Consider the following 24,123-nt stretch of genomic DNA (forward strand, 5'->3'; position numbering starts at 1 on the left):
TGGATTTTATGACATGATTTCTCAGGTTAACAACAGTTCAGGGATTGATTATCTTGTGTCACTACATCTGAGACATGTGCTGTACCTTTTAATATTTTGTTCAGTGGTCGAGTATCTCATGTTCACCATGGTACTATAATTTTTATAATTATTTTTGTAAGATACTAGCATCATATTTCATAAACAATATCCTTTTAATAATGTGGTTTCATAATTTCTTCAAGTAAATCCTGAGGATTAACCATGCTGAGCTTGACTTGTATGTTTTAGTGTGGCTGAACGCTTTAGAATATGGGACAAGATCTTATAGAACCTGGGTCATAAATAAGCTGTGTGGCTTTGGATAAGTTGCCTGCCATTGCTTCAATTTCCAAATGTCTTAATAAAAGGAGCTCATGGGATCAAAGATTAAAATCTTTCTAACTAAAAATTCACAGCCTTGATATGTAGACCATTTGCTATTTGTAGAAATGTACAATATGCTTTTTCTTCTCTTTTTAAAGTTGCTGCTGACAAGTACAGTGCTTTTAGCACTTTGCAAAGTATTTATTGTGCATCTGGTAGGAAGCCTGAGAAGTAATTACCAAGTCTCAAGTCTCCAGCAGCCAATAGTTTTGTGTGTGTGTGTGTGTGTGTGTGGTGTGGTGTGTGTGTGTGTGTGTGTGTGTGAGATGGCAGTGGGATAGAAAGGGAATGGGGGAATGGGGTGGAGACTGATGTTATTTTGCAAGTTTTGAGGATTAATTGCTATTAACTGAAGTTCGAGTTAGACAATTTAAATTTAAAATGTACCTGACAAAAGACCTTTTCTATTTAGTGGCATGAGTAATTACACTTGTTAATATACATAGGAAGGGAAAGGTTATTGAATCTAGAGCTAGGGATACTTAATTTGGAGTGAGATTGGCTTTTCAGGGAGATGGAAGAAATCTTCAAATATTTGGAGACACTTGTCTGTCAATAAATGAGTAGATTTACTCATTTTGGCTTCAGAGAACATACATACATAGCATTAGTAGGAGTTAGACTTCAGTTCAATTTGTATCAGAGTCAAAGCCATTCATTAGTGGTTGTCTTCCTTGTGAGGATGTAAAAACTGATAGTTTTTAAGCAAAAGCTAGCTGGATGAATATCTCTTAAGGATGTCATATTTTACATAGAATTTCTTTATTTGGTATAATGTCAAATTAAACAAACTCTTAACTTTTCTTCCCATTCTAAGTTTATGTAGTGTTTTGTTACCTTAAAAACATCATTTTTAAGTTATCATACCTTAAAGCAAAGAACCTACTGCTGAAAGATGGCTGTATTCTGTTTGGAGTTGGAATGGGATATCTCTTCAACTTATTCACACATTTGTTTGGTAAGGACCGACTCTCAGATGGAGCCACAGCAAAGGTGTCTGGCTCTATATCCAAAGTCTGAACCTAAAATTCTGTCAAGGTGTGCTGGATTTATACATGTTAATACCCACAAAAAGAGTTTCTTAAAGTTCAAACTCTTTAAACAAAACTGTAGGCATGTATTCGTCTGTTTGGGCTGCTATAACAATATACCATAGATGAGGTGGCTTATAAACAACAGAAATTTATTTCTCACAGTTCTGGAGGATGAGAAGTTAGAGATCAAGGTGTCAGCAGATTTCATGTCTGGTGAGGATCTGCTTTCTGGTTCATAGATGGTGCCTTCTAGCCATAACCTCACATGGCAGAAAAGGAGAGGGGTCTCTCTGGGTACTCTTTTATAAGGGTAGTGATGCAATTTATAAGAGGGTCTGCCTTCATAGACTAATCACCTTCCAAAGGCCCCACCTCCAAATATTATCACATTGGGCATTAGGATTTTAACATATGAATTTGGGAGTGGGGACACAAACATTCAGATGACAGTAGCACATTTCTTTAAGAAAGGTCAAATAGTTTGTTCTAGCTATTGGTTGCGTTCTGTGGACTGTTTTAGCTGTGGGCATGTGAAATTTTGTATTATAGACAGGACACATCTAGGTTTTGCTAGGCCTTAAGTTTATAAAATTTTGAGGGAAACTTCTTTAAGAAAAATCGCAAAAATAAACTTAAAAATGAAAACAAATTATTAATTTAGAATAAAAATAAATTATACAAGGGAGAGTAAGGATAAACAGAGCACAGAGGAATTTTAGGGCAGTGAAAATAGTCTGATGGATACACGTTATTATATATTTATCTAAACCCATAGGATGTACAGCACCAAGAATGAACTGTAATATAAACTATGAGTTTGGGAGATAATGATGTGTCAGTATAGATTCATTAACTGTAACAGATGTACCACTTTAGTAGGGGATGTTAACATTGGGGGAGGCAATAGGGGGACAGATGATATATGGAAAATCTTTTTACCTTCTCCTCAATTTTGCTGTGAACCTAAGACTGCTCTAAAAAAGTAGTCTTAATAAAAAAATAAAGTCAATTCTTTGAAAAAATTGTAACAACTTGCAAGTCAAAAAAAGAAAGCTGACAAATAACACAGAATCATAAAATCTAGAAAAATATTTTTATTAATTAACTGATATAACTTTTTTACTATATTTTTGACTGTATAGTCTTTGAACATATCTTCATATGGCAATGATTTTGTAATATCATCACCTATAGAGAAAATGGAAAGAAAATTCAGTCTATCATAGTTGAAACATCTTTTGTTATTTATAGTTTAGAAAATATTTTTTAGCTTCACAATTCATTGCTGATAATGTCACATGTATATTTAGAATTGCTGTCAAATTTGGAAAAAACTTTGTCTAGTTTCTTTTATGTATGAGTTGTATTAGTTGAAAAAGTTGTCCACAGACTACTTTCTGGCTTCATATATTTCAAACATTGTTTCTCTACCGTTACCTACACATACTTCCAATGTCAAGCAGTGTTCACACTGTGATATAACTTCGGGCCCTGCCACTTCTGTCACAAGATTGGGCGCCAGTTGAGTGCACTCAGTGTTAGCAATTTTCTTAGAAATCATACCTATACCAGGAAAAGTTGCAATGACTTAAATACATAAATGACTATGACACATAATAACCCACTGAATTCAAATAAATATATACCTAAGTTCATTTCCCCTTAGTCACATTTCAAAAATGTTTGTAGCCACTCTGAATTCTACCTGATATAAGGGGAAGTTGAAAGGAAATCTGGAATGTAAGACAGTAGTCTTAACAACATAAAATTTAAGTGTAAACAGCTTAAGACTTGCTCTTTTAAACTTTACGTTATTGGTTAATTAAAGGAGTTGGAGTTGAGATTAAGGTCAGAAATAGTAGAGGCAAATTTTTGTTGAACTACATAACAAAATTAATCAGTTCGACTTAGTCTTGAAAATGCATTTTTGATGATTAACATAGTCAATCTATGGGTTCAAAGGTTATAGTAGCTGTCAATCTTCAATAAGATAAACATTTATTTAAATCCATTTTCCATTACAAAATAATGTGTTCTGTTTGGGTTTCCTTTTCAACAATCAATAAAGGGCAATATAAAGTTATTATAAGAATAATTACTATAACATTCAGTATTTTAACTCAACATTCACCAACAACAAAATTACAGAAGAATTATATCCAAGTTTTATCTAAGTATGAAGGCTTACTTAAGTTGCTTATTAACTTATTTGAAACATTTATGGGCTAGAATAGCACCTTATCTTTTAATAGAGGCAGGACAAAAATGAAGTGACCATTGGAGTTAAGTTTTAGTTGGTATTACATTGAGTTTATATCTGATAAGCCCTTTCTGATCTGATACATTTTAATTTATTTCATTACTCTTATCAAAAATTGTTGGCCATGTTTTCCATGTTATTTCAAAGTCTTATTTTATAATTTAAATGTGGTATTTTGATAGTAAATATCAGCTTTTATGTAAAATGCTATTTGTATTTTCTCATAAATAACGTAATATAAAAATATTTAGTGGCAAGTATAACACTTTTTTACATTAACATTTTACATTTGGCTACTGACCTAGAAGCAGGATTTATGCTGAAACAATTGACTAATTGTGTTTTTGGCACAGCATCTTGCCGGTAATTAGACCATAAACTTGTGAGATCTCTTTTCTTTTATCCCCCTCATTTTCTACCTGAAAACTGCAATAAAGTTATATAGTTTATGATATAAACCAAAGAAGAATTATAACTTTGTTTTAAAAATATAGTGACTAGTACCGATGCTAAGATAAATCTGTAGCTAAGTAGGTATTTCTCTAACTGAGCTTTTCAAAACTAATATTTTAGTCTTGACATGCAGTTTGGGTTTTATTGAATCTGTAAATGCAGTGCCACATTCTACCAGTGATAAATCTTCACGTTTATTATTTCCTATATTTCTCCTTGACTGTTAAAGTTTTTGTATGCCTGTTAGCTAGATAATGTGAATGATACAAGCAAAAATACCCACCAGATCCTATTTGTACGTGTTTTCAGTGATCAAAATGAAGCTAAATTAACTATCTCATTGGAATTTCTGTTTCTAGAAGGAGTGAGCCTTTTGATTTGATATTAGCACCTTATTTTCAATAGAACTTCAACTTCACAAGGACCTACAATGTACAAGCTGCCATCATTTCTTTGTTCCTAACCAACCTCGTGTATTTCCTTCTTATACAGCTCAGATGTTCTGCCTCATAATCTATCTCCTATGTAAACTCTCAACTATCTTCGGCTCTCTTCCTTCTCAGCAAAATTCAAATGCTGGTTAAATCTAACTCCTCAGCACTAAGATAGATGAATGTTAACTGGAGAAAAACTTTTAGTTGAATTGACTGTTTGCACCTAAATTTAAGATCAATAAGATTACATGGGCCTTTATTACTGCCCAGGATCCCTAGTCCATTTACATTTCTACCATTCTAGGTGATAATTTTATCCCTTCTCTCTTCTCTCAAAACTCTTAACAATGTCTCTCCCATTCTCTCTCAGCTACTGATCTTGCTTCTTATTTCACTGCAAAACTAAAAGCCAACAGAAATGAACATCCACAAGTGCCACCCACCACCACCACCATATTTACTTACATACCAGTATTTGAACCCATCTAATCTACTTGCCCTGCTGATGCTATGCACGGTGTTTTATTCTACATAAACCAATTCCTACACTTGCAACTAGATCACACTCCATTTTATCATCTACAGCAATTATCCTCTTTGCCATCCTCTACATTTCCTTAAAATTAGAACTTTCCATTACCAGGTAGTATTTTCTCCTCTCATTTTTGACCTAATATTTTTTGTTTGTATGTTATTCCTCTGTCCTGTATTTCTCAACATGTTACAGTTGAGTACAAGAAACTTAGCTTGTACAGTTTTGTATCTATCACAATGAATACTAGCAAGTTTCTGCTTAATTTTGTAACATATGACAACTATTAACATTTAAATTTAAATTTCTATGAAGTCTTTTACTTTTTTCAAATAAAAATATCCAATAAGTAAGAATAGAGACATGATAGAAGATCAGTAAATTTTTGTTACGTGAATGAAGAGATAACCATGCAACAATCTTAAATGAACTTGATTTTTTTTCAAATGAGTATTAGTTCAAATTAAAATAAAATTCCATTTTCCTATAGAGCTTAGCCAAAAAGAAAAAGATAGGTATTATTTTTATAATCCCAGAGGACACAGAATATGTATTCAAATGGTTTCATTTATATATTAGTATGGTATCCCTAAATAATGTTATTAATGTAATAATTAATAAAATGTAATTAATGATGTAATAATACTGTATTAATAAAAATACATATTCACAGGTGTGCATACATGCATACACACACATGCATACATACATACACAATACTTTCATTTTTACCAATGACACGGGTAGAACCTTTGTGAGAAGAGTATTGTTATTGTTAAAGTGAATCTTGTACATTCTGATCTTTCTCTAAGCTTAAGTTGCATCACAGGTAGAACATAAAAAAATCTTTTTTCCAGTTTTATGCTTATGAATGTTGGGTACCTTGTGTTCCTAAACTGAGCACATATAAAACCACAGAAGCAGGATGCACTGGGAGAGCTGTTAAAACCAGCTGGTCAGGAAATTCATTTGGGATCAGTAAACACATTGTTAATGACACCAGCCAAAAGGAAGAAGGTGAAGAGCGAAAGAGGTGGTCATGCATTTAGGAGTAAAATCGATACTTGTGTTTGATTGGTGTGGTACTCTTTTGATAGTTGTACAAATTCTATTGTATAGTCTCAAAGTGCCTATTTTCTATCATGATTTAAAATTCTTTGGAACATGGATTATATGAGAAGAATACCATATAGAACAAACCTTGTCTGAACAATCTTCATGTTTGTTTAAAACTAACAAATAACAACTAACACCTGCAGAATTTACCATCCATTTATCTTGTATTACCACGTTTCTCAAATAAATTAGTCTTATCAGAAACAATTTTATGATTTTTCTATGCTTTTGGTTTTTAATATTTTCTAGAAGCTCAGTTTTGTTTCTTTTTTAAACATAAGGAGTAAAACTTCATTAGGAGAGAATCTTACACCCCAGATCACTCATGTATTAACTGTTTTGTAGGTTATTTAACCATACTATGCCTCAGTTTCTTTAGCTCTAATTTACCAAATTTCTATAAAAATACAGCAAGTTAATGTTAATATCTGTTCAAAAAATGCAAATTATAGTAATCATGAAGTGATTTTTCTATTATCAACTATCTTAATTATCTCAATAAATATTATTTAACTATTTATTGATCAAATGCATAAATGAATGAATTAACTGTAAAATTGGAATCAGGCTGTAATTTTAGTGGAATGGCTTGCAAATATGTGTAGTTTTTGCTTTAATAATAGGATAACAAAGAAAATGTAGAAAATTCTAAAAAGTTACAGGAAAACTGAAGGAAACTTAAGGGAACTCATAGTGTCATAGTCATGGAATCAGTTACATCTTAATTTTTCAAATGTGCATTGTACTCATATGTTTGTAACTAAAATGTTTTACCTTTTATTTCAAAATAACTTCAAACTTGTGGAAAAGTTGCGAGAATAGTAAAAATAACTATGAGAAGATTATAATACTCATTTTATTTAGTTTTAGTCAAAATCAAGTGAGTTAGTATATATAAAGTATTAAGAACTACAGAAGCAAATGAGTGAGAGAAAGTGTGCTTAGAACTAATAAATACTGATTGTTATTAAGCTTTGTTTTTTTCACCTGAACAAGGGAGATAATGAGAGTGCCTATTTTATAAGATTACTGCCTGCATAAAACTTAGAAACCTAGGGTTTTTCCAGCCTAAGTTAATGATAGCCTATGCTACATAAATAATGAACTTTTTTACTGGAAGAAACCCAATCTTGGTTTCTAGGATTGCTTCAATAACAAACACTACAATAAAATCAAATGACCTATACACGGTTCTTTTTTGACCTGATGTCAACAATTGTATCATCTCTTCTCATTTTGAGTTTACCTAGTCTTTACAATTGCTATCAATGTGAAGATGAATCTAGCTGATCTTTGCTGAAGCAAATCTGGTAAATTATTTGATATTAGGAAAATATTTACTGGTGGAAGAAAATACAGTCACATTATTGCTGTATAAAAATGCTAATAGAATTTTAGTTTTAAAAAACCCAGCTTATTTGTTAATCTCCCATTTTCAAACTGGAGTCTTTGTGCTTCAGAATGGGCTGGACAAGGGTGCAAGTGCATCATGCCAGGAGTGCTCAGAGTCCCCTGATAAACATGGCAGGTCTTCCTGGAACTCAGATTTCATATGAAGACTGAAATGTTGATGGGGAAATTAGATTTTATGTTAAAACAAACATAGATATATTGAAATAAAATACAGATTTTATGTGAATTTTAAAGATGAAGCATATAACTTAAAATATTTTAGAACTATTTAATTCATATTTGTAGAAATTTGAGACCTATAAATTCACTCTGCCTTACTATTAAGAGTACTTTAATCATCAATTAATTTACTTGTTTAACAAGTACTTATGTAGGGTCAACTATATGCCAGACACTGAGCTGTCCTCTCGATGCAGAGGTGAACAAAACTCCCACTGCAGCATGATTTACAGTAGCCGAGACATGGCACAACCTGTGCTCACTGAGGGATGAATGGATAAAGAGAATGTGGTATATACAATGAAATTTATTCAACCATAATAAAGAAAGAAATTCTGCCATTTGTGACAACACGGATGGACCATGAAGGCATTTAGATAAGTGAAGTCAGAAAAAGACAAACACTATAAAATCTCACTTACAGGTGGAGTCTAAAGTAAACAAACTCATAGATACAGAAAACAGATTGGTGGTTGCCAGAGATGGGGGTGGGGGAGCAAGGGGTGATGGGTAAAGGTACAGTGTTCCAGTTACAAATAAGTAAGTTTTGGGGATGTAATGTACAGCATGGCGACTATAGTTAACAATGTTGTATATTTGAAAGTTCCTAAGACAGTAGATCTTGAAAGATCTCATCACAAGAAAAGAAAATTGTAACTCTGTGAGGCAATGGATGTTAACTAGACATAATCATTTTGCAATATATATATATATATCTCAAATAATTATGTTTTATACTTTAAACTTATACAATGTTACATGTAAATTATATCTCAATAAGACTGGAGGGGAAAAAAGGTGACCAAAACTCATGTGGCTCTTGCCCTCATGGAACTTACAATCGAGTGGTGGGACACTGTTTTTTAAGTTAAGCTAACTTAATTTTCATATCAACTGAATGAAATTCTATTAGTTATTTTATTAATGCTGTGTTACTCAAGACATTCTCTAGATAAGTGCTAAAAATAAGTGGGATTCTCAGACACAAAATAATGTGGCAAGGATAGCCCAATTTAGATAAAAAGAGACTGAGGATGGTGAGAAGCAAGAATTAATGCAAGGAGACCATTTCTGGGGCAATCTCCATAGAATATGTGACCCATGGTAATGGAAATGGAGTTAGAGTTCAGTGGATTCGAAGGTAAGTACAAGCTATCTTCATGTTTGGATAGGGGAGGAGATAAGAAGAGAAAAATCAAGATGACTTCTACACTTGAACAAATGGGTGATTATGAGAAAGACTGGAGGAGAGCAATTTAAGGTTAAGAGAGAAATTAAAGTTTTGTTCAGTTTTGGGCATATTAATTTTCAAATATTTTTGAGATATCCAATTAGAGTTGTTCAGTAGACAGCTGTATTATGAGGCAGGAGCTTTGAGAAAGACATTTTAGCTAGTGATACTATCTTGGCATCTGTGTAACACAGCATTATTTTAAAATATGCTACCTAGTTTATTTAAACTTTTGTCCTTTAGTTTATATAATGTCCTCTTCCTAACATATAAAGCTCTGAAAATAAATGTTTAACAATAGCAAATATTATTTCATGCAACAAACATATAGGAGGTACAGAGCTAAATCCTTCAGGATTTTGGCCATTAAGGAACACAGCAACCTTGAGGTTAGAAAAAAATGCAATAAAAGACAATGTAAGATAAGCATACTTAACAGTGGTACAAATATAAACTGTTCCAGAGAGAATTCAATTTCATAAATATCAGCCCAAATACCAAAGTAGGGGAAGTGACTAAAGGAGAGATAAATAGTACACAAAGAGACACAGTAATAACAGAGGAAAGAGGTCCAGAGGGCATGAATAATAACTAATATGCATTTTTAGACGTATATGTCAGGAGATGTTTGGAGTCATTTATAGCAGTACTGCAACAGTTTTCAGACTAGTGGAGGTCAGTCACATAGCCAGAAATCCTGTGCTGGTGCAGACTTGAAGGAAGAGAGAGTAGGCGGGTGGGCTGGGCAGTGAACTTTATTCCTATCATAATTGTATGTCCTGTGTGCAGGAACCATTTGTGATTCCTGTGGGTCACTTAACGGATCTCATCAATTCTGCAGGTGTCAAGAAATAGTACTCACTTATGAGCTAAAGGAACATCTTATTGTTTTTAGTTCCTTAATTTTAGACATAGCACGTTCTTACTACAAGGCCAGTTTGAGTCACTGTTTCAGAGTAGTTACTTGCACAAATACAGATGATACACTCAATAAACTCCACTCTTTGGCTAATTCTGACATCGTCCAGGTTCTGATCTACTCACCTGAGTTGCCAGGGAGATTTATAAGGAAAATCTTGTTAAAATAAAAATATTGAACATAAATCACACTTTGAATTTTATTGCTAGAAAATGACCAAAGGTGGGAAGGTAGCGATAACCCTGGAGGAGCGGTTCCTAGCTTCCGACTCTTCTGTCTTTTAGAAACAATGCACAAGAGCCTCTTAACTGGAAGCACAGTGGTCAAGAGCAGCAGAGGACCACATCATTTATCTCTAATTTGGAAAAATTTTGACAATGAAAGAGAACACTAAAATACACAGATAGGTGTAAAAATAGTGCTATTAAAATTTGTTTAACTTATTCTTAAAAACTACAAATAAAATTTAAAAATTCATTTATATAGATTACTTAAATATTAAAAACATAACATGAAAAGAATAATTATTCTTGATATATCCTCATGTATTTTAATAAATTTAAATGTTCTAGTTCTACCTGTATGTAATAGAGTTTCAGTGGTATTTTTCTGAAGAAGTCTTTTTTTTTCAATGTGATTTTATTATTTTTAACTTTTTATGAAATTTTTGGAAATCTTCAAAATTACCATTACTAAATTTGAAATATCTACACCTTCAATATAGATAATAATATTTTTATTTGAAAAATAGTATCTAAAGGGGCTTAGGTACCTAATAAGAACTTTTAGCTGAATAGAAAATATTCTCAATTATAATTTATTTATTATTAAATGTTTCAGTCCAAGTTTTTTCATAGAAACTGTTCCTTCTTTACTTAGAGTTTCTTTACCAATAAATAATATTGTAAGACAGAACTTGTCAAATAGGTTGCATATATTTATGATCTTCCTAATTTTTTCCAAATTTAGATGCTGAAAAATTATAGGCCTTTATAATCATATTGTGATGCTATATAGAATATAAATATTCTGAAATTAGGAACTCCATCAAATCCTATACAGAATATAAATATATCCTAAAATTAGGAACTCTTTCAAAAGATTACTCTCACAAATTAAGATATTCTAAGGATTATTTATGAAATTTAAAAATTAAATCTCGTCCTTTGAGAACTCAATATTTATTTGATTTGTTCAATCTCTTTCTTGCTTCGATTCCTTTCAGCATACTTTAGTATGCTTTTATTTGCAAGTTTTGTTTATAATAATAATCCCTAAAAGTTTCAAGAGCTGAAGTATTAGCGTGCTCCATTTACTGAATATTATGATTAAAATTTTCCAAGTGATTTTGTAAAAAAAAAAATGCATCCCCAAATTAGAACTTACTTACAAAAAGTTGTTCTTCAATCAGAATTAGGAAAGATTCCAAGAAAATGCCAATTGCCTTGTTAAATCCTCTTTATTATTTTTTTGGTTTGTTTCAACATCAACTTTGTATCCAAACTTTTGGAATAAAATTATTCTAACCATGTATGTATAAAAAATATTTACAAATCTTAGCACCTACAAATTCTATTTTGATATGTAGAATACTGCAATTTGTTTGGACCAATATGAAATATATATACATCATAACTGATTCAAAGTCCATTTCTACCTTATAGATGTATTAATTTGGTAAGAACATTGTTTTTAGCATGATGATATTCTCCAAAAATTCGTATTTGTGTTACTACTAAACAAATAAGTAATATGTCTTAAATGTTGACATTTTAAACTAAAGTTATAATAGTTTGTGCACTATTGTCAGATGTTTCACCTTTAGTAAAATGAACTTCTGTTAGCTTCACTTTGAGTCTTTGAACTGGATAGGAAATCAAACTGTTATTGAAGAGTACTGATTTTATATTCAAATTATTTGATAAAATTATATAAAGCAGGCATAATTTAAAAGCTTGCAATTTTTATCTGCTAATAAAGGTAACACATTAACAGATGCTGCTTAACATTTTGTACATGTCCAAAAAAAAAATTGCCACAGAAACTTGGAGTTGAAAATGAGCAAAACTAATTTCGAGGAATAGTTATTTGATCTAAATAAAAATTCGTGGTTAAAGAGTATCTGTAAATGCATCTTTAGCAGGTACATGTGTTAAATCATCGACTTTGGGCACAATCTTCTTGAAATAACTATTAACTCTGCCATAGATACTGATGTTCCTTTATGATAATTATTTTCTGCCAAAGAAAACATGAGAAATGAAAATTCGGTATATAATATTTTAATTAAATATGCATTTTCAATTTTATTTTTTTCAAAATGGTTTTATTGCAAGGTTAAAAAGCTTTACTAAACTCTGAGAAAGTAAATATAGATTTATGCCACCCAATAAATGACAAAATAAATGGCAAAGCATAATAAGGATATCCTGACTACTCTCTATATGCTCCCTATATTCTTTATAGTAGGCTGGCCAGCCTCTCTGCCCTCACATATTTCATATCCAGACAAACTATAATTTCCCAGGTTTCCAACTTACTGTGTCAAATAGCAGCCTTCCAGTATTGTGGATTTTGTAGGATAAAACATGAGTTAAATCATACGTGGATGGTCATTAAGGGTAGCAAAGTGGGCATGAGACAGCTTGTGACAAAGATAAAAGAAGAGCGAGAGGCAGCACCTGAACATAATTTATCACTGTATTTTACTGAGATGAAGCAATTTTTCTTTGAGAGTCTTCAGTTTCTTCTCCAAAGCCATCATCTTGATTTCCAAGAATATGTTTGCCTTGTGCTTAGGGAAGCCATCTTATCTACGTTTATCTAATTAATTTCTTTCTCTCTCTCCTTCCTTCCTTCCTTTCTTCCTTCCTTCCTTCCTTCCTTCCTTCCTTCCTTCCTTCCTTCCTTCCTTCCTTCCTTCCTTTATTTTCCTAAAGCTCTTGAAAGATCTATTTTTGCCCCGCTCACTCTTCTTTCTTCTCCTCCACCTCCTCCTCTTTCTTCTTCTTCTTCTTCTTCTTCTTCTTCTTCTTCTTCTTCTTCTTCTTCTTCTTCTTCTTCTTCTTCTTCTTCTTCTTCTTCTTTTCTCTCTCTCTCTCTTTCTTTCTTGACATTTTTATTTTTATCTATTATTTTTCAATTATGGTTAACATACATTGTTATATTAGTTTCAGGTGTACAACATAGTGATTGACATTTATATAACTTACAAAGTGAACACCCAGGTAAGTCTAACACCCACCTGACACCATACATAGTTAATACAGTATTATTGACGATATTCCCTATAATGTACTTTACAACCCCATGACTACTTTATTTCTGCCAATTTGTAGTTTTTAATTCCTTCACCTTTTTCATCCAGCCCCCCAACCCCCTCCTGTCTGGCAACCATCAATTTGTTCCTGTATCTGAGTTCGTTTCCATTTTGTTTGTTCATTTATTTTGTATTTTAGATTCCACATATAAGTGAAATCTTACAGCATTTATCTTTCTCTGACATTTCACTTAGCATAATACTACCTATGTCCATCCATGTTGCAAATGGCAAGATTTCATTTTTTTTTAAATGGCTGAGTAATGTTCCATTGTGTATATATACCACCTCTTTATCTATCTAATCATCTACTGATAGACACTTAGGTTGCTTCCATATCTTGGCTGTTGTAAATAATGCTGCAGTGAACATAGGATGCATATATCTTTTATGCATAAATTAGTGTTTTGTTTTCTTTGGATAAATACCCAGAAGTGGAATTGCTGGGTAATATGGTAGTCTTATTTTTTATTCTTTGAGGAGCCTCCATACTATTTTTTATAGTGGCTACACTAATTCGCAAACCCACCAACAAGGGTTCCCTTTCTTCCACATCCTCACCAACACTTGTTTGTTGATTTTTTGATGATAGCCATTATGGCAGGTGTGAAGTGATAACTCATTGTATTTTTAATTCACATTTCCCTGATGATCAGGGGTGTTCAGCATCTTTTCATATGTCTATTGGCCATCTGAATTTCCTCTTTGGAGAAATGTCTGTTTAGGTCCTCACCTATATTTTAAATTAGATTGTTTGATTTTTCTGGTGTTAAGTTCTGTGTGATTTCTTTATATATATTGGATATTAACTCCTTATCAGATATATCACTGGTGAATATCTTCTCCCATTCAGTTGGTTATCTTTTTGTTTTATTGATGGTTTCCTTCATTGTGCAAAAACCCTTTAGTTTGATGTAGTTCTATTTGTTTATTTTTTATTTTCTTTCCCTTGCCTGAGAAAACATGTCCAAAAAAAATTACTGAGTGATGTTAAAGATTGTACTGCTCATGTATTTTCCTAGGAGTTTTATGGTTTTGGGTCCTACATTGAAGTCTTTAGTTTATTTTGAGTTTATTTTTATATATGGTGTAAAAATGTGGTCTAGTTTCATTTTTTTTTTTGCATGTATGTGTCCAGTTTTCTCAACACCATTTATTGAAGAGACTACCCCATTGTACATTCTTTCCTCCTTTCCCATAGATTAATTGACCATATAGATATAGATTATTTCTGGGCTCTCTACTTTGTTCCATTAATCCATGTGTCTGTTTTTAGGCCAATACCATGCTGTTTTGATTACTATGTCCTTGTAATATAGTTTGATATCAGGTAGTGTGATGTTCTCCAACTTTGTTCTTTCTCGAGGTTACTATGGCTATTCAGGGTCTTTTTAGTTCCATACAAATTTTGGGATTATTTGTGGTAGTTCTGTTGAAAACGACATTGGTATTTTGATGGGGATTGCATTAAATCTGTAGTTTGCTTTGGGTAGTATAGACATTTTAATGATGTTAATTATTCCTATCCATGAACATGGTACATGCTTGCATTTATTTGTATTTTCCTCAGTGTCTTTTATCAGTGTCTTATAGTTTTCAGAGTATAGGTCTTTCACCTTCTTGGTTAAATTTATTCCTAGATATTTTATGTGCTTTGATGCAATCGTATATGGGACTGTTTTCTTAATTTCCCTTTCCGACCATTTGTTATTGGTGTTTAAAAATGCAACTGATTTCTGATATTAATTTCATATCCTGCTCTAATTTCTGTGGTGATGAGTTTGTTTAGTATGGTCCTATGTTTTTTATCAAAGTGGTAAGTCTTTGTGTGATCTCCCCTGTCACTAGTTTGCTGAAGGGCTATAAAGTACTGGTTCAATTTCTAATGTTTGTAAATCTGCTGTTTTTGAGGGCTTGGCTTCTGAGCCCCACATGCTGCCCTGCTTTAACTGTGTTGTCCCTCAAGTGCAAAATTGTTTTGATCAGAATCTATATAACTAGACTTAATCATCTAGGTTAGTTTGTTGCATAGGTGAAATGACTTTTCTTGATGTTGAGCTCTGAGTTTTGCTACTTTCATCCACAATTGGACCCTGCCTTTTGCTTAAAGAAAGATTCAGGTCAAGTCCATGGTTTATTGCTGTATTTGACCATGAATTTTTGCTTAACAATAGTTGTATTCCCCAGAAAAATACACTTTGAGATGTTGATTGTGTGCAGGAGATTTATTAGGATGTGTTCTTGGGATTAATACCTATGAAAAAGAAGGGAAAGAAAGCAGAGGCAGTTCAGCTGCAATGAAATCTCAGTAGAAACTCTAGCTGATGCTTCTGGGAGTTTTGAAGATGGAGGGAGCCTCACCAGCTGTTCTGAGCTGGGATGAGTTAGCCAGGCTTTTATAAATCCCATGTTCATCAGTCATTGAATGAAGGCTCCCCACAAAGAGGGCTGAGGTTGTACCTAAAGGCTGTTAAGAGCTGAGGGGCTGGCTGCCAGCAGCACTCCCAGCACCTGGGACAATAAGTCCTTTATTCCTGAAGGGGAATCATAGCAGTGCATTATAGCACCTACGCTTCCCTTTGATGATTTAATACAGTTCTATAATTGGATTTCCCCCCAATATGCTGAAAACAAATTTGCAGAAAGTTGGAAGCCAGAAGTGCCTAGGGCCCACAAAAGCTATAATGTATTCCTGAAACCTGTATATGCCTACTTCTAGACTTTCTGTTATGTAGTATAACTAATATCTTTATTTCTTAAGTCAGTATTCCTCAAAGTTCTATTATTTGTAATAAAAAACCAACCCTAACAAAGTATAATCAAACTGATACAGCCAGGCAATTCAAAGACAAAAATAATAAATCAAAAAAAAAAAAATTAACTGTTGACTTTTGATAAGGTAAATAGGGAGGACCTCTAATGAGAAGATGATAATTGGGCTGAAATCTGAGTCACAGGATGGGGCCAGGCAAGTGAGAATGTGAGAAAAGCATCCTGGCAGAGGGAGGAACAATTACAAAAGCCCAAGACAGAGGTGAGTTTGGCAGGTTCAATGATGGAATCAGTATCTCGATAGCATCTCTAGGAACTGTAATGTTTGAGTTTGAAAATAAGATTTTGGAAGGCACTGAGTAGAGTTTTTTTTGTTGTTGTTTTTTGTTTTTTTTTTTGATAGCTTTCAACTAAGGTGCAGGCCTTTGGAAAAAGTCAAAGTGAGAATCTTAGAATATGGGAAAATAGCAATGAAGTGTGCAGCATATTTCCCAGGACAGAATTTGGCTTGCCAGGCTATGGCTTAAGGTGTTTTAGATGTTCCAAAGATAAGTTGTTGTTGTTGTTGTTTTTTGTGGTGGTGTGTGTGGGGGGGTAAAGTTCTCTTCACAATGCCTAGGGATTTTGTTTGTTTTTGCTCACAAACATGATCAAGAACATATTAAATGTGAAAGGCAAGGGGAATAAGAAAAATGATCATGATTTAGGAAGAAGAATATTTGTGTAAGAGATTGTCTGTAATTGACAGAAGAAAAAAATGATAAATATGTTGAGAATAAGACTTCTCTGCAGGGATGTTGTATGTGTGTATGTGTGTGCACATATGTATGTGTATGCACGTGTGTTTGTGTATTTATATAAATGTACTTAGGGAGATAAACAGCTTCACAGCATCATAAAGCTGTTTTAAAAAACAGGAGCATAACAACAGTAGGCTATAGATTACTTTTATGAATACACCTGGTAGAAGTGAAGCTGAAATATTACTGTAGGTTAAAAAATTGTTGGAATATTTTAAGCAAAATTGCTGGAAAGTTGCTGGAAAATCTCTCTCTCTCTCTCTCTCTCTCTCTCTCTCTCTCTCTCTCTTTTTACCTGTGTGAAGATAAAAGAATGAATAACTACTGAAAGAAAAAAAGTAAGATTCTGTGGACCAAGACTCTTAAAAAAAAAAAGATGACTCAAGAGTAACAAAAAACTTTCAGACAGTAATTTGTGACTGTACAGCACCAATGATGCCAATTTGCAGATGTATTTTGCTAAACTGCTGCCAGTAATGTCTGAGGAATTACAGAAAATGAGAAAGATTGTAGTGTCAGCCAGGGTTCATGGCAGGAGACAGAAACATTTTAAGTAGACAGAGATTTAATACATTAAATTTGGTGCTTGTAAAATCATTGGAAGGCCTGGAGAGGTGAGCTCTAGTCTGGGCTTCCCAGAATGACTCCCAGACACTAGAAAGCTGAATCACCAGGGAAGCTTCCACCTCTGCGAGTGTCCCACAAATACCGAGCTTCCCACAAATACCGAGCTTCCAGAGCACATGACTGTAATTGAGATTCGGGAATCACAGAGCTGGAACTGTGCCCTCATTACTGCTGCTGTTGCTACTTTATCATGCTGGTGACTGGGCCCTGGAACCTGGAGTCCATTGCAGCCTGTACTTCAGGTCATTTCACCCAGGAATCTGGAGAATGACATGAGTCATTGCTTCAGAAGAAAATCTCACATCTCCATGAGACCTTGCATGCCAACCAAGAAGTGTTAGCAGATGACCACCCTCACTTTTGCCTTACAAATCTCTAATAGCTGCAGGATCTTATTGGAATCCAGAATAGTAGCTGTAAAAGCATCTGTGAATTATACATTTAACTCTGAAGTCTCTTCAATGCAGGGAGGCATGATACAAGGGGTTCAAATGGAGTTTCAGTGAGCCAAACCATAGCATTCCACACCACTGTAGACAGATAAGCATTCTTATTTCTTCAAAGGGAAGAAAGAGATCAAAAAAAAACTGAACTTGACATTGTTCCTAGTTTGGTTAGAAAAGATACTCTGTGAGCCATTAAGAAAGGATGCAGCAATCACTGGCAATAGGGAGTTCATTAAAAACAAATCATACTGGATAGTTTATTAAAGTGGTAAGTAATAAAGCTGTTTGGCTATAATTTATCTAGATTTTAACAAGGTTTTTGCCCCAAACTTTTATATCATGGGACAAATAAAATAGTGGTACAATTGAATAGATTTGTAATTAGTAGATTAAAAATTACTGATTGGTAGATAGATGTCCAATTATAACATATGCTGTAGGAACTTATACTTTATCTCGCCCTGCATTATGCAATGATTCCAGAAAGGACATTGATTTCAAAATTAGCAATAGTTATTATTTATTGAGTGCTCACTCTAGATGTGGCCGTTTAGATATATTACTACCTTGTTTATTCCTTATAACGATCTTTTCAGGTTGTTATAAATATAAGGAAACTGATGCCAGAAAGTGTAAGTGGCTTGCCTGTAGTTCCGTGGGCAATCTAAGCAGCAGTGCTGAGATTCATACCTAAAAGCATTTCAGGGAAGAGGTACCAGAGAGAGGGAAAAGCCGTAACGTTTTTAGGAGAAACTGGATAGTGGCGTACCTACCAAGAAAGCCAGGGGATGGCATTTTCTCAGGTATTCCTCATGAAACGCAGGGCTGGTCCATGGTCTTTCAGGGTCTGGTTAGTTACAGTGGCTTGAACTTAGCGCTGACATGCTTCACTAAAGACTACATATAAAGCCAGATGCCAATTTATTAAATTATGAGAAATATAACCGTCAAGCTGACCAAATATGGGCAGTATTCTTCATGCAGTATTCTGAAGGCAAGCCTGATGAGCAAAATGTTGACTGCATAGGATAGAATCAGCTCAAGGAGATGCTGATCAGAATGCTAACTGGCTGCAGTCTCTGACAATCACAATAAGAATGTAAACATCTGATGGCTGACTGGATCCCTGGACCTGCCTGGAAGGGCACTTTATTATTTGGCCAGAGAGTGCCAGAATTTGCCTCTGACTCCTTTATACACACCCTCATTACTGATTGCTATTCTTTCTTTAGATATTTTAATGATTTCAACTAAATTGTTTTAGATTAAAATGTAGTCTTTCCCTTTTAGGTGACTGTTCTGAACAAGATCCTGCTGACACAATTTTTTACTTTTAGAAAGCGAGTTTAATTTCTGTATTTCAAAATTTATTGCTGTTCTTGTGCACTAATTAAAAGATGAAGGTCCATCTGACTCTTTTTCTTATCTGTGCTGCCATTGGTAGATTAACAAGAACAAACAAGAACAGAAGCACCGGTGCTGACATACAGAGTTTAACAGTAGCACAAATTTTTAAAAAGACAGTATTTTTTATTTCATTTAGGCTCACTGTATATGATGTAGTTATGAAAGAAGCCAGGATAGACTTACCTGTATTAACTGTTGACAGAATGAATGGGCAAGTGAATGAATGAGAGAATTGGGAGCCCTACCCTAATCTTCACTGACACTCCATGTCTTGAGTAGCAATGTTTATTTAATGCAGGGTCCGCATTTTCAGAGGATATTGACAGACTGGAATACATTTAGAGGAAACTGACCAGATGGTGATGGGCCTTGAAATCACATTCTGACAAATGGTGGTAGGACACTGGCGATATTTAGCTTAAGAAAGAAAAGAAAAGGGAAAAATAAGAAAAGCTAAGAGTTATTGAGTGCTTATAAGTAGGCCAGGCATTGTGCTCAGTCTTTTAGCGGATTTCACTATCCTAATGAAAAGGGAATACTTTATTTTGAGTTACCCCGGAAGGCAGGGCTGACAGTCATCAACAGAAACCATAGAGAAGCAACTCTTCTTGTTAGAATGATGACATTTCTAACTCTCAAAGCTGTCCGAGAACAGAAGGTGTTGTTGTAATGTAAAAAAGATCCATGTTTTTGGAGATACTCAAGCAGAAACTGGTCAGACTTTTGATGGAGATAATTTTGGAGACGAATAAGTATTATATGGAGGCATAGAGCAGAAGAATACTAAGACTCTGTCCTACCTTATCCTGTGAGTGTATCATTATCTTACAATAAAGTAATCCCTTTTGTTTGTCTTTAGTTTAAGGCCATGAACCTAAATTACTAATGTCACTTCCAATTATATAGATCAATTGTAGGGGACACTAGTTGCTGTGTCATTCCTGGCAACCGATAATCCTTTCCAGCAACTCAAACAACCTGGTACAACACAGAGTTGCAGGGCTGGGAAAAAACATTTTGTTAGAGGGTCATTAGGTATAATAGTAAGAAGAGATTTGCTTCCTCATTTGTTCCCAGATCCATGTATTCCAAGTATGGGAGTAACAGTGCAAAGCCTGGTAAATTATCTTCCTCAAATAATTTGAAATCTTCAAATGGTAGTAGCATTCATTTCCATCTTTTTATTTAAAACGCAACTATTTATGTTTCTGCAATCCTCTCTGATTGCATTCTCTATTTGAGCTTTGTTATTGTTAATGTGTGAACCTTGAGTATCAGCCAACTTGAGCTTTCATGACAATTAAAATCAGACCTTAAAAACTGGTTTCTGTGAGTGGGGAAAGAAGGAATATCCACTTAAAATAACCAAAGAACTATGGAGTTTATAGCTAGAGAAATTCAAGCCCAGGGAGATGAAATGACTTGCCATCATTACATGGCTAGTGAGAAAGCTGAATACCTTTCTTTATTCTTTAGTCCCTCACTTGTTGATGCAATTATGTGCTGTATTCCTGCCAAGATACTCTTTTTCTTTTCTTTTTAAAAATTTCCTAGCAAGTAGAATATTTTTATACTGGTCACTTTTCTATCTTCCTTTATAGCTTGATTGAGAAGGCATCTGAGTAGGATTCCAAATTAGTATTTTTAAAACCATATCATTAGTTCTGTAGGCATGAATTCTAAGGGCTCCTTTGTTCCTGATTCTGGATTGCTCTTGTATCTCTGCAGTGCTGCGTATGATGCTGTCCTTGACAGAAATGTGGCCATTAAGAAGCTCAGCAGACCCTTTCAGAACCAAACGCATGCCAAGAGAGCTTACCGGGAACTAGTCCTCATGAAGTGTGTGAACCATAAAAACGTGAGTTGTTATTTTTAAAACTCTGGCAGTGAGAGGTTGGGGAAAGAAAATCAGTACGCCAACTTGAGTAGGAAAGGCTTTCTTTACTTTGCAATTTCTGTCTCTTAAGATTGTTTATCCTGCCCATATGCTACATTTAATTTCATTGTCCTTATGGTAGCTTTCGGCTTAAAAATCATCTAAAAACCATATGGCGTGGAGGGAATGAATGTGATAGATATTTCCCTGTTATGAAATTAACCATATTTGGTTATTTTGCTCCAAATTAACCAGAGAGCTTCATTTTTTTTTTTTTTAAAAAACCAAAACCAAAACCAAAAATATCCTAGAGAACAATATGCTGTATTTCTTTACAATTTAAATTTAATTACTAACAGGTGAAGATTTTGACTTCCTTTTTCTTTTAGCTATAGTCTGGCAGTGGTGTCCAACTGTTCGGTGTACACACTGTGCTTTGGCCTCTTGTTTTTTGTAGGGTTGGGCAACCATACAGGGATGAATCTGCAAAGCACTTCAGAACAAGACCAAGAATATTTCTCACTGGAACTCAGTAGGGTATATCATTACAGGACTTTCTTCACTTCAAAATATAAGCTTTAAGCAATAAGCCTATTGCTTTAACAATAGGCAAAGATCTCTAGAATTCTTTCTATGCTCCTGTTCTTCTTAGTAAAAATAAATGGAAGATAATTATTTTAAGAATCAGTATTATTAATTAATAAATTGTAATAAATATAGTACATATAATTTATTACATATAAGTATATAATAAAATACATTATAAATTATTATAATAAAACTATAAAATAGCTATCATCATTCCTCTTATGAAGTTATGAAATTATCAGTGTAGTTTTGTAAACAAGTGAATTTGTCAATCTATCAATGGCACTAAGAAGAAGGAAATATATCAGTGTTTAGTTGAAAGATATTTGAAATACAAATATGTGGATTCAGGCCCAATGACTGTTTCTCTTTTTCTGTATTACTCTGCTCCAATGACTTTTTAGTTCAGTCATTGACAAATATTTGTTCAATGAATAAATGGTGCCCGGTATAGATCTAGGTGATCTAGATGCTAGGAATACAGCACCAAAGATAACAGAGACAGGTTCCTGCCCATGTGGAGCTCATGTCCCACTGGTAAGAGAAAAGCAGGCTACAAAACTGACAGGTAAATGTATGGAATGTCACATAAGTGCTATTAAGTGAAACAAAATAAAGAAGGAAGATAAAAAATTTTGGTTCATGTAGAGTGGGGTAAGGCTACCCTTCTAAAGAGGTTGAACAGGGAAGGCCTCACTAAGAAAGAACAATTTTATAAAGTATGTCCTCATCTTTAATTTGACCATGCAAGGGACATGATACTTCTAGAAAGGAATATAGAAATGATGGAAAGGATCATTCCTAAGAAAAGTCATTCTGCTAAAGCAATTTGTCTTTTTAGTATGTTAAATAAAGGTAGGAGCAAGATTTACCACATGACCAATGTAATCTATTTTTGTGATAATAAAGAGGATGAGAAATATCCTGGGCAATGGAAGATGGATGGATATAGGCAATGAAACCAATGTATGGAAAGTTTTGATAGTTTGTGTTTTCATATATTTATATTTTCCCTAATCCTCCTTTCAGCACTTATAATACAATAAATACATTGTGAAGAAAGTCCCACTTACTTGGGAATTTGAGGGACTCATGCTTCCTGTTCTTAATAGGGGTTTCACATTTATGTGAAATGTGAAAATTCACATTTATGATATCTAAAGGGGAGCTCCAATTGAAATGATAATTTGTAAATGATGCCTTACCCGCTGCCCCCTTGTGTGTGTGTGTGTGTGTGTGTGTGTGTGTGTGTGTGTATGTGTTATAAGTTTATGGAAATATATTTCTGGAACTTGATAACAGAAGGGAAGTTCACTTACAACCAAATGTAAATCTCACTTTAGTACGTGTAATATTAAGTAAAAGCAGTTAGAATGCAGAACTCTGTTAATGCTGAGGCAAGTAAAATGAAACAGTGAAGTAATCCTAAATAAATCTTTAATAACAGAGAAGAAAATCCATTTAGAAAATGAATACTTAATTCTAGGAAGTGGTAGCTGGTGTGACCGTGACAACCATTGATTCACATCTGTGCATTTTAAGATGCTGGAATAAAGGCACTGAATCAGATGCCTGGAAACTGTTCAACTAAAAGGGAAATACCTGCGATGATCTGTTTCTAAAGACAAGATTTTAAATTGCTTATTGTAGAAATTAGAATTTATAAGGGAGAAAGATAAGAACAAAAGAAAAATCCTCAAAGGGAAATCAAAGAAGGTGGAGGTGATTAAAAAACAAAAAGGTCATAGGAATGGGAAAATAACGATGTATAGTGGGAAATTTACCTTTTAAAATAATGTATCTTGATTTATTTAGAATTGTAATGCTATTTTCTAGATTAATTTAGATTACCTAGATTGCTTATTCACCAGGTGATAAAGGTTAGCATTTTTCCATCTTTAAGGGTTGTGTTTGTTGTATATGTGTGTGTCCTGTGCACAGTTTTTGATGTTTTTATTTGAACAAACATTAAAAAATGAATTATTTTGCAAGACAGATAAAGTACTAGAAAAACAGACTCACTGTATATGTTTAGTGAGAAATGTACCACACAAACATTTTACAACACTGTAATTAAGCATACAGAATAACAAGTTACTTTAATCACAAGTTTCAGAGAATGTTTGAGACAATTTTATTTCTATATGCATATTCTGTATTGCAAGTTCACTTTAGAAAAGATAATCTTGGGTTTTTTGATATAACTATTGCCACATATATACACACATATATATACAAATCATAGTGTGTGTGTGTGTGTATATATATATAT

The 24,123-nt window shown here is 33.6% G+C and overlaps 1 protein-coding gene across 24 annotated transcripts in view; it reads left to right on the top strand.

Annotated features, from left to right (window-relative positions):
- The window catches only part of MAPK10 (mitogen-activated protein kinase 10), a 437,658-nt gene that overhangs the window by 344,425 nt on the left and 69,110 nt on the right, over positions 1–24,123 (top strand). For all 24 annotated transcript variants that reach the window (XM_025043836.1, XM_015586056.2, XM_015586057.2 and 21 more), the window contains one exon: positions 21,116–21,245. In XM_025043836.1, the coding sequence (XP_024899604.1) occupies positions 21,116–21,245 (130 nt within the window). The remainder of the gene's footprint in view (positions 1–21,115; positions 21,246–24,123) is intronic.

This window comes from Pteropus alecto, unplaced genomic scaffold, assembly GCF_000325575.1.
Source record: "Pteropus alecto unplaced genomic scaffold, ASM32557v1 scaffold161, whole genome shotgun sequence".
NCBI classification, from domain to species: domain Eukaryota; kingdom Metazoa; phylum Chordata; class Mammalia; order Chiroptera; family Pteropodidae; genus Pteropus; species Pteropus alecto.